The sequence below is a fragment of the Notothenia coriiceps genome, unplaced genomic scaffold, assembly GCF_000735185.1.
Source record: "Notothenia coriiceps isolate Sejong01 unplaced genomic scaffold, NC01 NC01_scaffold00037244, whole genome shotgun sequence".
Taxonomy (NCBI): Eukaryota; Metazoa; Chordata; class Actinopteri; order Perciformes; family Nototheniidae; genus Notothenia; species Notothenia coriiceps.
In genome coordinates this window covers 13,697,401-13,711,814 of record NW_011369945.1, presented here as the reverse complement: position 1 = coordinate 13,711,814, position 14,414 = coordinate 13,697,401, and the positions used below count along the sequence as shown (strand labels likewise).

Sequence of the window (14,414 nt, the reverse complement as noted above, 5' to 3'; positions counted from 1 at the left end):
ATTTCCAAAAGTAAATGAATAAGAAATAGTTTTTAAAAAATAACAAAGTTATTTTCGGGAAAGTTCTTTTGTCATATAAGGAAATTAGAGACACATCAAATGAGTTGATTCCAATGTTTGATATCAAATGGTAACACATGTTATTATATGGCAACAACAGTCATGTGATTAATTGCTGTGTTAGGATTGAGGCTTATTAGAACTGATGGTTAGAGAGGATTTCATGGTTCAGTTTTCGCTGTTTAAAAACAAGGCACCCGTTGTATCTTTTCCAATAAGGGTATTCATGTAAAGTCCAGTCATTTTTCCAGTAAGAGCTTTGAGGTGAACGTCCAGATACGTGCCAAATGATTATAGATTAGCACAGATGTCATATTTACACCATGCCCACATTGTAAGTAGTATGTTGTATGTCTTTTTTCCCAGATGTAGTTATTCCAGAGAGCCCAGAGGCCTATATAAAACTGACTGAGAACACATTGAAATCGTCCTCTGGTAGGAAACAGCATGACATATGACAGCATGCCATAAACTAAAACTTTAACTTTATTTTGACACTATCATACAAGGAAGCATGTCCCACCATTCAGAGAAGCGTACTAAAAGTGTCAAAATAACATCATTGCATGCAATCCACATCACTAAATGCTAATCTCACCCATTGCCTTTTGACTTGTGTGTTAACATGTCATTGTTAACTAAATCTGACTTTCGTGTTCTTTTCTTCCATGGCTTTCTGTTCATTTTCATTCCAGACTAATGCATGCCATCCAAGCCTCAGCCGTCACCAACAGCATGCTAAACCTTTTCATGCAAAGCGCGTCCTCTCTAGTGTCCTTGACTCTGTCCTAACCTCTTTCAGGTGAGCCGGGTCAGCTGGAGGCCAGCCTCAGGCAGCTGGACCAGGCTCTGGACGCCGGGCGGTTCCACCTCCAGCAGAGAGAGGCCACCGCCAGCAGCTCCAGCCCCGACAGGGACTCCACCTACATGGGCTACGTGAGTGCTGATCACTTGCAGAGATATGTGCTCGCTGTGGGGGGGAAATAACTGTATCTATCTTCAACTGTATGCATATTATTATAATCTTTCTTTAATTGTTGTTTCTTTCAAAATGCACTGTTGTTTCCTGCATACGCAATACGAATGCAAATATATATATAAACTCTCAACCTTATTATCATTTAAGGAAAACAATTCATTTTCATTTCAAGGGAAAGCAAACGTTATGTTATCTAAAAATGGTATTTGTATTTACTTGCACATCTCAAAACATTATCTTGCACTATTTTATTTGTTTTATCTGTTTTATGTCCTATATATATTCATGTTGCATTGGTCGAGGAGCCTGTGACAAGTCTTTCATTGCCATATCTGTACTGTAGCTACTGTGCACGTGGCAATAAAGCCTTGGATCTAAAACATACTTCTCATGTGATCCCTCCAGATGCGTCTGATGGGAGAGTGTCGCGGCAGTATAGACGCAGTGAAGAGAGCAGAGGGAGAGCTGACTGAAGACGAGGACGACATGCCGGGACTCATCAACCCTACCAGCACCGACACGCAGAGTGCAGGTCAGTCACACACACACACACACACACACACACACACACACACACACACACACACACACACACACACACACACACACACACACACATATATAACCTTCTCCTTTAAATAGTGTGCGAGCTGTGTTAAATAAGTCTGATCTGTTTCCCTCCAGGTGTGATCGAGCGCTGGGAACTGATCCAGGCTCAGTCTCTGAGAGAGAAGCACAGGCACAAGCAGAACCTGCAGCAGTGGCAGCAGCTGATCTCAGATCTGCAGAGCATGAGGGCCTGGCTGGGTCAGTCTGAGGCCGAACTCAACCAGCTGCGAGGACTCCAGCTCAGCACCGACATACTCACCATCCAGCAGAGAATCAAGAAACTCAAGGTTTGTTGACGCGTCTGTTTCTGTCTTTTTCAGTTCCTGTTTCAGCAAATGTTGAAAAATGCAGATGAATTTTGTCGGCTGAAATAAACTGTATTTTAAATTACAATTTTGGCTTCCAACAATTATTTAAACAAGATAATAAAGCTTCAACAATTGTGCCATATTGCCATGTATCTATGTATTTCATATTTTGACCTTCCACTCACCCTTACTCACACACACACACGCCTCAATATCTAGTCCAGCTGCTGCTGCCTGTAAAGCATTAGGTGAGATATCACTATGCTATAAATACACACCCCTCTGGAGCCTAATAATCAAACTTAGCTTAATCCGGCTGAACTCCTGTCTGCTGACACCTCCTGCATTCTGGGCTTCCTCTCTCTAGGAGCCACCTACAGTCTGACCCGGTTTATGGTTCAGAGTTTTTATAAATACTCTTTTCTTTGACTCCTCCCCTCAGGAGCTTCTGAAGGGAGTGGACGCCCACAAGTCAGAGGTGCTGTCCATCAACCTGAGCAGTGCAGACTTCCTCCAGTCAGAGCCCGACTCTGAGGAGGCGTGGGAGTTGAGGGACGGGCTGAAGGAGATGAACGCCCGCTGGGACCGGCTGGGTTCCTCCCTGGAGGACTGGAGGGGGGAGCTGCAGAGGGCGCTGATGCAGTGCCAGGTATGAAAACACACACTCTCCAGGAATGAATAATAAGTGATATGCATCCTTAATTTATTACCACCCTTATTTTTATTGTTTGTTTTTTATTGCTTTTTATTCATTCTACCGTGTTGTGTGCTGTTTTTATACTGTTCATGCTCACTGCTTGTAACACTTCGGGGATTTGAAGTCAAATATGAAGTGTTTTATAAATGAAACCCATTATTATTATTATTATTATTATTAATTTGGTTTTCTGTTGTTAGTTTGCATGATTATTTTTTGACATACTGTACTAACACTTTTTTTAGACATACTATACTTGACTTATTCCCTTTTTCCAAATACTATAATATGAATTTATTTTCACTTTTTTTCATACTATACTTTTTTGAAGTCATACTTTACTGTGAACTTGTATTGATCTTTCATAGCATACTATACAATGACATTTTAAACAAAGGTATAAACCCTGCAATATGAGAAACTACAACCCAAAGCTAATGTCAGTGATGTTTCCTACAGGAGTTCCATGAGACGAGCCACGGCCTGCTGCTGTGGCTGGAGAACATCGACCGCAGGAGGAACCAGGTGGTGCCCGTCCCCCCAAACCTGGACCGTGAAGCGTTACGAGCCCACCACAGAACACTGACGGTATGTCTCTGTGATGTATGCTTTGTGTACAGCAGACTATGCATTTAGTTGTATTTACCATAAGCAAGTGGAAAAAGGTGCAGTTCCTGAGATGTGGTTTATTCCCACAGGAGGTTTTTAAATGTAGTTATTTGACTTTGTTCTCTCCGGCGGCAGGTCTGAGTCTTTTATTTAATGTGATATGGTCTGGTGGTCTTTTTTGTTCTGTACACATTTTGTTAACCTCTGCTCAAAAGAAAACAAATGTTTGCAATGTATTAACCTTACAGAAAACTCTTTTCTAGAACAACTAGAACAAAGAAGCAGAAACATTAATAAAAAGGTCATCCATCAGGAAAAAATAAAACCTTTAAATGTTGCATAACAAAGAATAAACATTTATATTATACAAATATCAAAATCAAGGAGGGGATAAAAATGTCGTAAAAAAGTAATTGTGATATGGCATAAAAAAAAAAGTAGAATTAAAGGTAAGCCATAAAAAGTGTCTTGTTCTAAACATTCAAGTCTTGAAAAATGCCAGAAAGAAAATTCAAAACTTAAACAAAAAATAAATACAAATATTCATAATAATATGCCTTAAAAAAGTAATAGTATGTTATCCTAAAGGCCCTGGTATAATAAAGATGACATAACGCAGTGGTTCTCAACTGGTCAGGCCTCGGGACCCACTTTTTACTTGGTCAATAGATCGCGACCCAACATTTTGAAGCACTCAAATCTATTCAACAAAAAAACCTGCTGTAATATATACGCTTTTCAGCATACAATATTAATACAAGTGAAGTACAGTGCATATATCCCTTCACAGAACTAAAGCATGCTTTTAAAAAAGGTTTAATGAGATGATGGAATCAAAGCTGAACTATATAAAAGGGCACACATGCTGAAAACCCAACCCCAGCAGGGGGGTCTGGGGGGATTCTCCCCCAGGAGATTTTTAGAAATATTAACATAAACTATTCATTCTGGTACACTCTGAGAACGCCTGCATCCACAGCGTTAGAAAATCGGGCCTTCAAAATAAAAGTTTGACTTTTGCCCCCCCCAAAAAAAGAAAGAATTCCAATTTTTTTTTCTTCACTCACACATCCTCGACCCACTCGAAACGGGTCCGCGACCCACTCGAAACGGGTCCACGACCCACCAGTTGAGAACCACTGACACAACACATTTATAGTATTCCAAGTCATAAACATCTCTTTTATTTTCCCGCAGCAAATCAAGCGTGAGCTGCTGGACTCGCAGCAGAAGGCCTCGTCTCTGCAGGAGCTGTCCTCTCAGCTGCTGGTGGACACTAAAGCCTCGGAGCAGATCCAGAGTCAGGGCAGCGAGTGTCTGGAGGCGCAGGAGAAGGTGCACGTGATCCTGAACCGACTGAGGCTGCTGCTGAGGGAGGTCAGCGGAGACCTGCAGGGGCTGGAGAGGAGGCTGCAGACCCCCGCCACGCGGCAGGTCAGGAAACGCTCAAACAAGAGGGAATGAATGAGGGGGTTACTTATTATACTCAAACTAAATCTTCCTTACCATAAATACTAGCCAAGAGAGTTAGCCAAGAGTCTATGTTCATCTGTGGAACCTAAACAAAATGAATTGTAGGAGAATAAACAAGTACAGTTTGGGTAAATGTGCTTTGTTATTTTTCACCAATGTCCATTAATAGCATAATTTTAAAACATAACGAATGTTGTTTTTATTTTTTTTCAGGATTGCCTCTCTTTGCCTGTTGGCCCATCAGAGATGTGCGGATCAGCTGCTGAGTCAGAGGTGACCGTGCACAGTCACAAACGCTTGGTAATGTTTCCCCTCCACGCTCGCTTTGATCCCCCAGTAGACATCTCATCTTCCAGATAATTATTTTTATAAAATATAAATGATTTTCCTTTTTTTTCGATTGCTGTGCTTACATGTAGATAGAAAAACAATTGTTGCTTCCCCCTCGTTTGTTTTTGGGATGTTTTTGCTGCACCATGTTGATCTGCCAAAAATATACAAGAGAACCTGGCTTTTCTTTTCTGTAATGACTCATATCTCATTTAAGAAGTAATGTATACAATTCATTATCTGTTTGTGTGTTTTATCAATATGTAACTAGTAGTTTTAAAATAATTCATTTTGTCAGTTTTTTGTACCTTTGCAGGATTAATTCTTGAGAAGCCAGATTTCTTGGTTCTGAAAGTCGATCAGCGTCATTGATTTTGTTGCTGATGTTATGGCTCCTTATGTTATTTGATTTTTTCTCATCTGAGGCTTTGTCTTCATTTGCCCTTGACTGAAACATTCTTTTCTTTCTTTCACCCCTCCCTGCTCATTGCGTGGTACAGCCCCGAGGCAAAAGTAGTCAGGCCCACCCCGGACCCCCTGAGAGCGGCCCGCGCCACAGGTACCTCTCTCCTGGACTCTGGAAACACGGAGGATGATGGAACCACAGCTACGCCTGACTAGAAACTTGATTTTTATAAACTCAACCCATGAGAAAAATCAATGACTCAGATCAGACTGATTGTAAAAGATATTAGTAGATGATTTAGCCTTTGATTGATTAGTTTTGAGGCTTTAACCCTGCGTTCCATGATCCTTCCTCATTCTAGAGACCATGTTACCAGCTCTTAAACGAGGGGGGACTCGCCTTCATCAGGCCGCTCCCTTCCTCCTTTAAATGTTTTATTTCACTGCTTCTCTTTGCCCTGCTGCTTTTTGAATGGCATCATGGAATATGGCCTTGTCATACGTTTTGCTTCTCCTCTCTGAGTGACTGCAGCCCTCTCCTCGCCCACTAGATGGCGCTATCTGACCCCCCCCCTCCTCAGCTCTGTTTATCTGTCTTTGTTTCTGATCATAGTTGAAAGCAGGATGTGATGCAATAACTCCTGCGTCTTTCCCCCTCTACCTTAACTCCCACTTTCTTTCCTGTTTCCTTTCCAGACCTCTTAAATGACCCACCTCTGCCATTTCTGATTTCTATCATTTCCATTACATGCCAACAACAACACAGGCCTGGTGAAGACTCAGCCTAAACTAGTCTGGCCTTATTGTGGCAGGAATAATCTCTTTGTTCCCCCCTGGTAGTATCCTTTATATAAGGGTTATCATCACGTATGAATGGGCTGCAGAAACTAAAACTCGCCACACACAGACACATCGTGCTCATAGCAGCCGTGTTTTAGCATCTAGCAGACTAAATGGAGTTGGCAGAGTGCGAGGCTGGAGGAGTGTCGGCGTGTCTGACCTCCTGCAGCCTCCTGGAGGATGAGCCGCACTGAGAACATGATGTTCCTCCCCTCGAGTCTTGGCTCGAAACGTGGAAATCTCCAGAGAGGCATTTGGCATTTCTCCTGCGTCTGTTTGGACGAGACGTGCCATTGAACTCTCACACACTCGGCTCTAAATCCAGAGTGTTTCCTCCAGTGAGACACAGCATATCTGCGAGTGATGGCTGTTTTTTAAAGTGTGTCTGTGCCTGTGGTGTGTGTGTGTGTGTGTGTGTGTGTGTGTGTGTGTGTGGGGTGTGTGTGTGGGGGGGTGTGTGTGTGTGTGTGTGTGTGTGTGTGTGTGTGTGTGTGTGTGTATCTCTCTGTTCAACTGTGTGACTGTCAATCTCTCTAACGGTTGGATCTATTTTCTGCATTTTCCTTCCTGTCGAGTGTTTCTTCAGTCGTTATTTTTTTGTCAGACATGGGTTAAATAGTTTTTGCAAAGATGTTTCTTTAAACCCACTTGAAAGTCAGAACTACTATTATTGTGAATACAAATGATTTTAACAATCATTAACAAGTCATTATTACAATATTTTCTCAGTTAACTTTTAGTCGATAGATTGGCTGGAATTTGTCAAATAAATCAAAAAGATTAACTGAAAAAGTCTTAGTTTGATCATCGTGCGCTTCAGATTCAAGCACATGAGGTTGGAGTGTTCTTCAGAATTAATGCGAGCACACAAACCTTGAATTTTAACTAAATAAAAAAAGCTATCAAGTGTTTTTTTACGAACCATGATTTACAAACACTAGTGGACTCAGGTATGTTCTCGGCTGTGTTTAACTCAACTCTGTGTCTCCCTGCAGCCGAAGCAAATCCCCCGGCGCCGCTGGCTGCGTTTCCTCCCGTTCTGACCTCCAGGATGGCGTCTCCTCCTCCTCTTCCTCCTCCTCCTCTAAAGGCCAGTCCTTCCTGCTGCGGGTCCTCAGGGCTGCGCTTCCCGTCCAGCTGCTCCTCCTCTTCATCATCGGCCTGGCCTGCCTGGTGCCCATGACGCAGGAGGACTACAGCTGTCACCACGCCAACAACTTCGCCCGCTCCTTCCATCCAATGCTGCGCTACACCAACGGACCTCCGCCCATATGAGAAGCAGCCGATCATCTACCTGCTGCTTTGCCAAGGACTCCTGAATGTCTCCTCTTCTCCTCGTGCCCTAAAGCAACAAACTCTTCTTTGCATCATGAAGTGACTCAGAGGTGATATGAAGACTCCCCTATCTAACATTGCACACTCACCTCAACCCTTTAAACCCCCTGCAGAATACATGGAGCTTCATCTGGAGACCCCATCTCCAAATAACACTTTTAACTTTAATGTGTACATTATTTTATAAAGTTTTCTGAACAAATCTGAGAGATCAATGAAAACAAAGCACTATTTATATACTGTATGTATGTTGGGAGCCAAAGTCCACCGTGCTTTTTGTCCATGATATCCAGAGCTGCTACTATTTATTTAGCGTTCAATCAATTATTAGATTGTAAGTTTTGATGAAGCACCACCCTGAGAGTGGGGTATTGTACCTTTTAAATTGTACAGTGGACCTGCAGCTTGAGTAGCAATCACTCACAGCCTCTGAAGTTTGTCTCAAAAGACACATTTGAAGACAATGCAACGACGGAAACAGGAGTGCTTTCTGAAGGATGATCCGAAGTTTCTGCTTGAATTTGGAAAAGAAGTCGACGTTACAGCAAAACATCTGAACCTATAGCACTGTCGAAGGTACTGCACTGAAGCCGTCCAGCCAAGATGGCCGACTTCTTTCCCCAAAAGCCAACGCTTGAATTCCTGTTTTTAATTTCAGTTTTTAATCAAGGAGGGCAAATATTTTAAACGAGTTATGAGCTCTCAACTGATTTGTATATTTTTGTTAAAATGCCTTCATAAAGGCAGTTATTTTTGTATCTTTCTGTTTGAGCATGAACTTCAAAGTCCCTGCTTTTAAGAAAGCCAAACAATCACTGGTAGTTTTAGTAGACGGCTGCGACAGGAAACAGTGAGCTTTGTAATAACTGCGATAATTGTTCTGCGGTGATGACGAGACATTGGAATCACTGCGTTGGTAAAACAGAATCTGTAAAAACTGATCAAATATTAAAATGGTTATTTATGTATGTACAGTTTGCTAATGCTGACTTCATGAAGAATACTCTTTGCAAATAATAAAACATAAAATATTTACTGCTGTGTTCTTTACTTTGAGATTCCAACAATGACAAACAATATTTTCCCATTTAAAGCTTTTATTTTTGTGCACAGTAAACAAATGACAGACAGTTCAAGTTTGACTGGATTTACACTTCACAGCTAAAGTGGCCAAGTCCATCTTTTGTAATACTGTATAGAGGCTTTTCATCTTCAAGATTTAAAAACACAACTACACTGTAACGCTAACTATGTATTAGATCCTGGTAGCATGATTTTTAACAGCTAAAACAAAACAAATAGATTAGGCGATCAACAGGAAATGAATCCACACATTTTTAGACAACATATTTCTTAAGCAAAAATGCTGAACTAACTAATCTCAGAGTAGACGATTGGATGCTTATTCGCCATTTGAGCAGCATATTTTCAGTTTAGGATGCACCCCTAGCCACAAAATAAGCCTATGGATGTGTTGCATAACGTTCATAGACAATTCAAATTGTTGGAGGAACAGAAAAACCTATTTGAATAAGTACATTTGGGCACATTTTGCACACAAAAATGTTATAATGACACAAGCAGTGTAAAAAAGTTGATAAAAACGTGAACATTTCTTTTTTGAAGGTGTGTAAATCCAGCCAAATGCAACATGTAATCAATGAATAGCTGATGAGCAATAATCAGTGGTAGCTTAAGTGTATGAAAATATTGAACAACTGCACCAAGACAAAATGCATCATATCAGCTCAGTCTCTCTGCCCCCACACACACACACTAAGCACACCAAGCACACAGAACAAACATTACGTCTTCACATTAAAAGCTTGGTAAGGGCGTTTCCCAGCAATGAATTTGGCTTCCTTCAAATTTGTATAACTATTTTATCATGCATTTGTTGTTATTCCTAACCACTGGCAACTCATTGAATGTATTTTTCCCAAATATATCAAAGTTTAACATTTTGTGTGAAATCACAATACCTGATGCTTAGTCCTCAAAATATTTGAATTTAAAAAACACAATAAATTACACATTCACCTTCCCATCATAGTTTAGTTAGTGTGTCATCTTAATATTTAAAAGTAAAAATAATGCCCGATAGCCCCTTAATCCCCAGAGGAAGTGCACTTTGGTCAAATGAAAAATAAAATTAGCTGCCCGTCATTTTAAAGCTAACAGAGTGCCAATAAGCTGCACTGTAAAGCTGTTAGACTAAATCACAGATGCTGCATTGAGCTCATATGTTGGTGAATTGGAGCAGTGCAAAGGAGACTTTTCATTTATAAATAATTATCTCGTGAAAATAATAAACCATTAATAAACCCTTTTTTTGTTCCCGATCCACAACGGCTCTCACACAGTCATCACCCATCAGAATGACCTCAGACCTTCAGGCAGTGCTCTCTCTCTCCCCCTCTCTCTCTCTCATAGGATGGGGGTGCAGTCCGAGCGGGAGCCCCCGTACTGCAGGACTGTCGGGGCTCTGCTGGCGCTCTCATTGCAGATTCGTGGTCCTCCTCCACTGCCGCTGGGGAGGGGCTCTCCGTCAGTCGGGGTCCAGGGCTGGCCTGGTCTGTCGGGGCGGTGCAGGCGGTGAGCGTCCAGCATCTCCAGCAGCAGGTCGTACAGAGGCACCTTGTTCTTGCACTTCATGCTGTAGAGGTGCTCCATCCCTTTGTTGCTGCGGGGGGGGGGATATGGGGAGATGAGGAATAAGAGAATCAGTCCGACAATCTGGGAAGCTCTGTTCCATTTTACATTACATTACATGTTACTTGTTGTTGACTCTTTTATCCAAAGCGACTTACATACTCAATACTGTGGACAACCCCCACAGGAGCAATTTGGGGTGAAGTGTCTTGCCCAGGGACACAACGACATGCTGACTGCAGTGGGGTTTGAACCTGTGCTACCCTGATCCGAACACCAACGCACTAGTCCACTGCGCCACAGCTCCCTACACAGTTTATTCTTTATTTGTTTCTTTGATTGCCTGCCATGACCTGCCATGAAATGTATAGATTAATTAGTTGTTTAGTTGCTTTTTATAAAATACTGGAATTTGAAGTAATATGAAAGCAGTGGCATAAGGTAGAAGTATTTTTAAGCAGGAATTAATATATAATTAATATAATATCAATATAACGTTTAGATGGGTTGTTAGTGATAAGCAGGGTTTGGGCAAAATCAAATATCAGTGTATATTTGATTTTGGACAGATGGTTGTTGGTCATTAGTAATTTTAGTAAAAAATACAAATTGCCTATTTCTATTTATTCATTTAGTGGGAGTGCTGACACAGCATTCCAACTATCTGTTATGCTACTCACGAAATTCTTTATTATTTTACGCNATGTGTGCGTTTGTGTGTGTTGGAGGAGGGGCTCTGTAAGGAAGTGGCAGATTTCTTCCGGCTGTGTATTTTCAAATTCTAGCGCACTCGAGCTGGTTTCTCCAAAATGACCTACCCCACCTTTAAGTTGCTTTTTGATAAATCATTTATGGTTTTGGGTTTAATTTATGACTCTCTTATGACTGAGAATTATCTTGCAAAGCAAATGCATGTAATGAGGCTGGTGTATTTCTTCCTGTCTACAAATCAGCTATTTGTTAGTTTTTATGACTACTACTTTTCTATGACATTTTTTTATACTTTTGACGAAATACTATAATATGCCTTTTTTTCAACTTACTAAACTATGAAGTCTTTACATAAGTTTTCCTATTACCTGAAAGAAACGTTGTGGATATCTGAATCTTGATTCTCAACAGAACATGTCGAAAACTAGAGATTTTTGAAACGGTAAAAAAAAGCCCACTCTTCTTATTGAATCCCACCTCATGTGCCTGATGTGTGAGAGCAGGAGGAGCAGCTGGGCCTGTCGTCTGGACTGCTGTTGCACCGAGCCTCCTGATTGGCTGATGTGATGTATGAGAGCGTCTGTGATGGTGTCGAGCATGATCTGCACCGCCGCCGTGTCGTGGAGGGCCTCCATGGAGCCGGTGCAGAAAGAGAAGGCCCCTGACGGAGAGAAGAACATAAGATAACTGCAGTTTGTCAAGTTGCACACATGCGCTCACTGCAGAAGCATTCCGCCCACTCAGCAATCAGACGCTGGTCCGGCTCAGGCAGCTGGGCCAGGTCATCCTGTTGGTATTTCAGTCTGCTCCGTTTCTCTTGTAAAACATCTCAATCTCTGGGACAAACAGAGCCATGTGTGCTGCATCATGTTGTCATGGGAACAGTTATCGGGCATGTTGAGGGTACACGGTGCTGCCTAATGCGTCTGAGTAGCGCTCAGAGCTTCACCTGGTGGGTGTTCAATATTTACTGTCGGGAACACAAATGGAAACCTGTTACAAAACTGTGGGAGGAAAGATTAAAGCTTATGAGTATATTTTAATTAGAGAATTGACTCTGCTGTCTTCTGTCAGAGGGGAATGGAAATATATAAACAAATCATCTCATCCAGGATCAAATGCTTGAAAACCACAAAACTACCTTGATAATCTTCAAAATATGCTCCAAACCCTAGAATTGGCACTGAAAGAGAAATCGTTTCCAGTATGTTGAGAAACAAATGTGTGTATTGCATCACAGATAGGAGGCATCATGAAGCAACATAACCAACATTGTGTCAGTGTTTTTTACTCATCTAGCATGATAGAGCTCTAGACAGCACTTTTAAGGCACTTGTGAAGATATTTAAAATGATCCGAATGTTGGAAATTCTCCCAAAACAACTCATTTGTAGTGTTTCTTCCCATTAAAACCTATATCGTTCCATCCCTACTGTCAGTGTTTCCAGGCATTAGCTGACATTCAATTCCTTTCCAAATGCTTTAGAAAGAGGTCACTAAAACTAAAACACACACACGCTCCTGTTGCCTCACCAGAGTTGAGCAAGATGATGGCTTTGAGACAGACAAACTCCTCGGGTTTGAGTTTGAGCAAGCGGAAGCGTGAAGCCGTCGCCAGCAGCATGTCGAAGATCTCCGCCATGCCTTCAACACAGTTTCCTTCGTTCCTGGGGAGAAGAATGACGCTAAGTGAGAGAGTTTTATTTGGAGTTTAGAATGTCCCTTTTCATCTGTATTTAAAAATCGTACAAACTGAGCTTAGTTCTGAGAAGTGACAGAAGAAAACCTGACTTCATCTGCCACCATTAAGCTATATCCAATGATACTCCAGTGATGGCCCAAATCATTGCAACACTCCAGTTGTGTGGACAGTTCAAAAGTGACAGAAAGATGGATAATATCCAGTGGTCGGAGTTCAAGATAAACTTGGACAGCACAGAGCGGAGGGAAATCATCCACTCTGACGCATAGCCATTCATTTGGTGAGGACACTCACACAGGGACCAGGTTTCAGAGACAAGACTCTGTAAACACTTTTGAATCAAATGGGACCTTCAGAGGCTAAAAGCTGTGTCTGTCTGCTGGTCTCCCTCGCCCCTCTCTGTCTCCCTCGCCCCTCTCTGTCTCCCTCGCCCCTCTCTGTCTGTCTCGCCCCTCTCTGTCTTCCTCGCCCCTCTCTGTCTGTCTCACCCCTCTCTGTCTCCCTGGCCCCTCTCCCTCACCCCTCTCTGTCTGTCTCGCCCCTCTCTGTCTCCCTCGCCCCTCTCTGTCTGTCTCACCCCTCTCCCACTGTCTGTCTCGCCCCTCTCTGTCTCCCTCGCCCCTCTCTGTCTCCCTCGCCCCTCTCTGTCTGTCTCGCCCCTCTCTGTCTGTCTCGCCCCTCTCTGTCTGTCTCGCCCCTCTCTGTCTGTCTCGCCCCTCTCTGTCTGTCTCTGTCTGTCTCGCCCCTCTCTGTCTGTCTCGCCCCTCTCTGTCTTTCTCGCCCCTCTCTGTCTGTCTCGCCCCTCTCTGTCTTGTCTGGCTTGCTTACTTTGAACACGGGGGACATGTAGGGAACAGACGGTGCCAGCAAAGCAGAAATCCATGTCTCATGCCTCACTACATCTCTATTTGTTCTCTATTGTCTGTTCATCATTTGGCTTTTTCTCCTCTGCCTCCTTACTAGTCATCTCTCTCTCCCTTCATCCTCTTCCATCATTTCCTGCATTGAGTCTTTGATTACATCTCTTTCTTGTTTTCCTCTGATGTAATGATGAGTATTTCATTTGAGAGAGAGGCTGCTCTCCTCTCTGTGGGGAGCCTGTCATTAGTAGTTCACTCTATAGCGGGCGTGTTGGGTGGGCACAATGGCTGCCAAGGTGTGAGATGGAGAATCTACAATGCTGAGATCTGTGTGAGAGTGAGGCAGAGAAATAGAGAGGAAAAGTGCAGCTAGATGAAACGTAAAGAGACGAGCAGCAGAGAAGAGGCGAGAGTGTTCCTGATACCTGTCCAGTATGAGGTCCTGAGCAAAGATGAGCTTCCCGGGGCAGTGGATGGACCTCCAGACGAGCCCGATCATCAGAACCTCCAGCCAGGAGCTCTCCAGCAGCTGCACCTGGTCATGGAGCCCCAGCTGCAGGAAGCCTACACACACACACACACACACACACACACACACACACACACACACACACACACACACACACACACACACACACACACACACACACACACACACACACACACACACACACACACACACACACACACACACACACACACACACACACACCTGTTTGAAAGCACCAAAGTGATCCCCAGCCAGAGTAGATTTAAAGGTTGCCTATTATGCAAAATCCACTTCTTCATGTCTTTTACACATCAACATGTGTCCCCTCTGTGTAAAGAGATTCTGAAAGTTTCA

At 42.8% G+C, this 14,414-nt stretch overlaps 2 protein-coding genes across 2 annotated transcripts in view; one reads left to right on the top strand and one right to left on the bottom strand.

Moving 5' to 3' along the window:
* The window catches only part of syne1a (spectrin repeat containing, nuclear envelope 1a), a 96,486-nt gene extending 87,806 nt beyond the window's left edge, over positions 1–8,680 (top strand). The window contains exons 119-128 of the mRNA XM_010794282.1: positions 427–495; positions 863–996; positions 1,445–1,571; positions 1,724–1,935; positions 2,399–2,605; positions 3,113–3,241; positions 4,460–4,696; positions 4,949–5,035; positions 5,566–5,624; positions 7,306–8,680. Of these exons, the coding sequence (XP_010792584.1) occupies positions 427–495; positions 863–996; positions 1,445–1,571; positions 1,724–1,935; positions 2,399–2,605; positions 3,113–3,241; positions 4,460–4,696; positions 4,949–5,035; positions 5,566–5,624; positions 7,306–7,585 (1,541 nt within the window). The 3' untranslated portion in view covers positions 7,586–8,680. The remainder of the gene's footprint in view (positions 1–426; positions 496–862; positions 997–1,444; positions 1,572–1,723; positions 1,936–2,398; positions 2,606–3,112; positions 3,242–4,459; positions 4,697–4,948; positions 5,036–5,565; positions 5,625–7,305) is intronic.
* Positions 8,362–14,414, bottom strand: part of LOC104965323 (estrogen receptor) — a 13,489-nt gene continuing 7,436 nt past the window's right edge. Inside the window, exons 3-7 of the mRNA XM_010794281.1 lie at positions 13,996–14,139; positions 12,542–12,675; positions 11,486–11,669; positions 10,076–10,328; positions 8,362–8,594 (exon numbers count right to left, since the gene is read on the bottom strand). Of these exons, the coding sequence (XP_010792583.1) occupies positions 8,370–8,594; positions 10,076–10,328; positions 11,486–11,669; positions 12,542–12,675; positions 13,996–14,139 (940 nt within the window). The 3' untranslated portion in view covers positions 8,362–8,369. The remainder of the gene's footprint in view (positions 8,595–10,075; positions 10,329–11,485; positions 11,670–12,541; positions 12,676–13,995; positions 14,140–14,414) is intronic.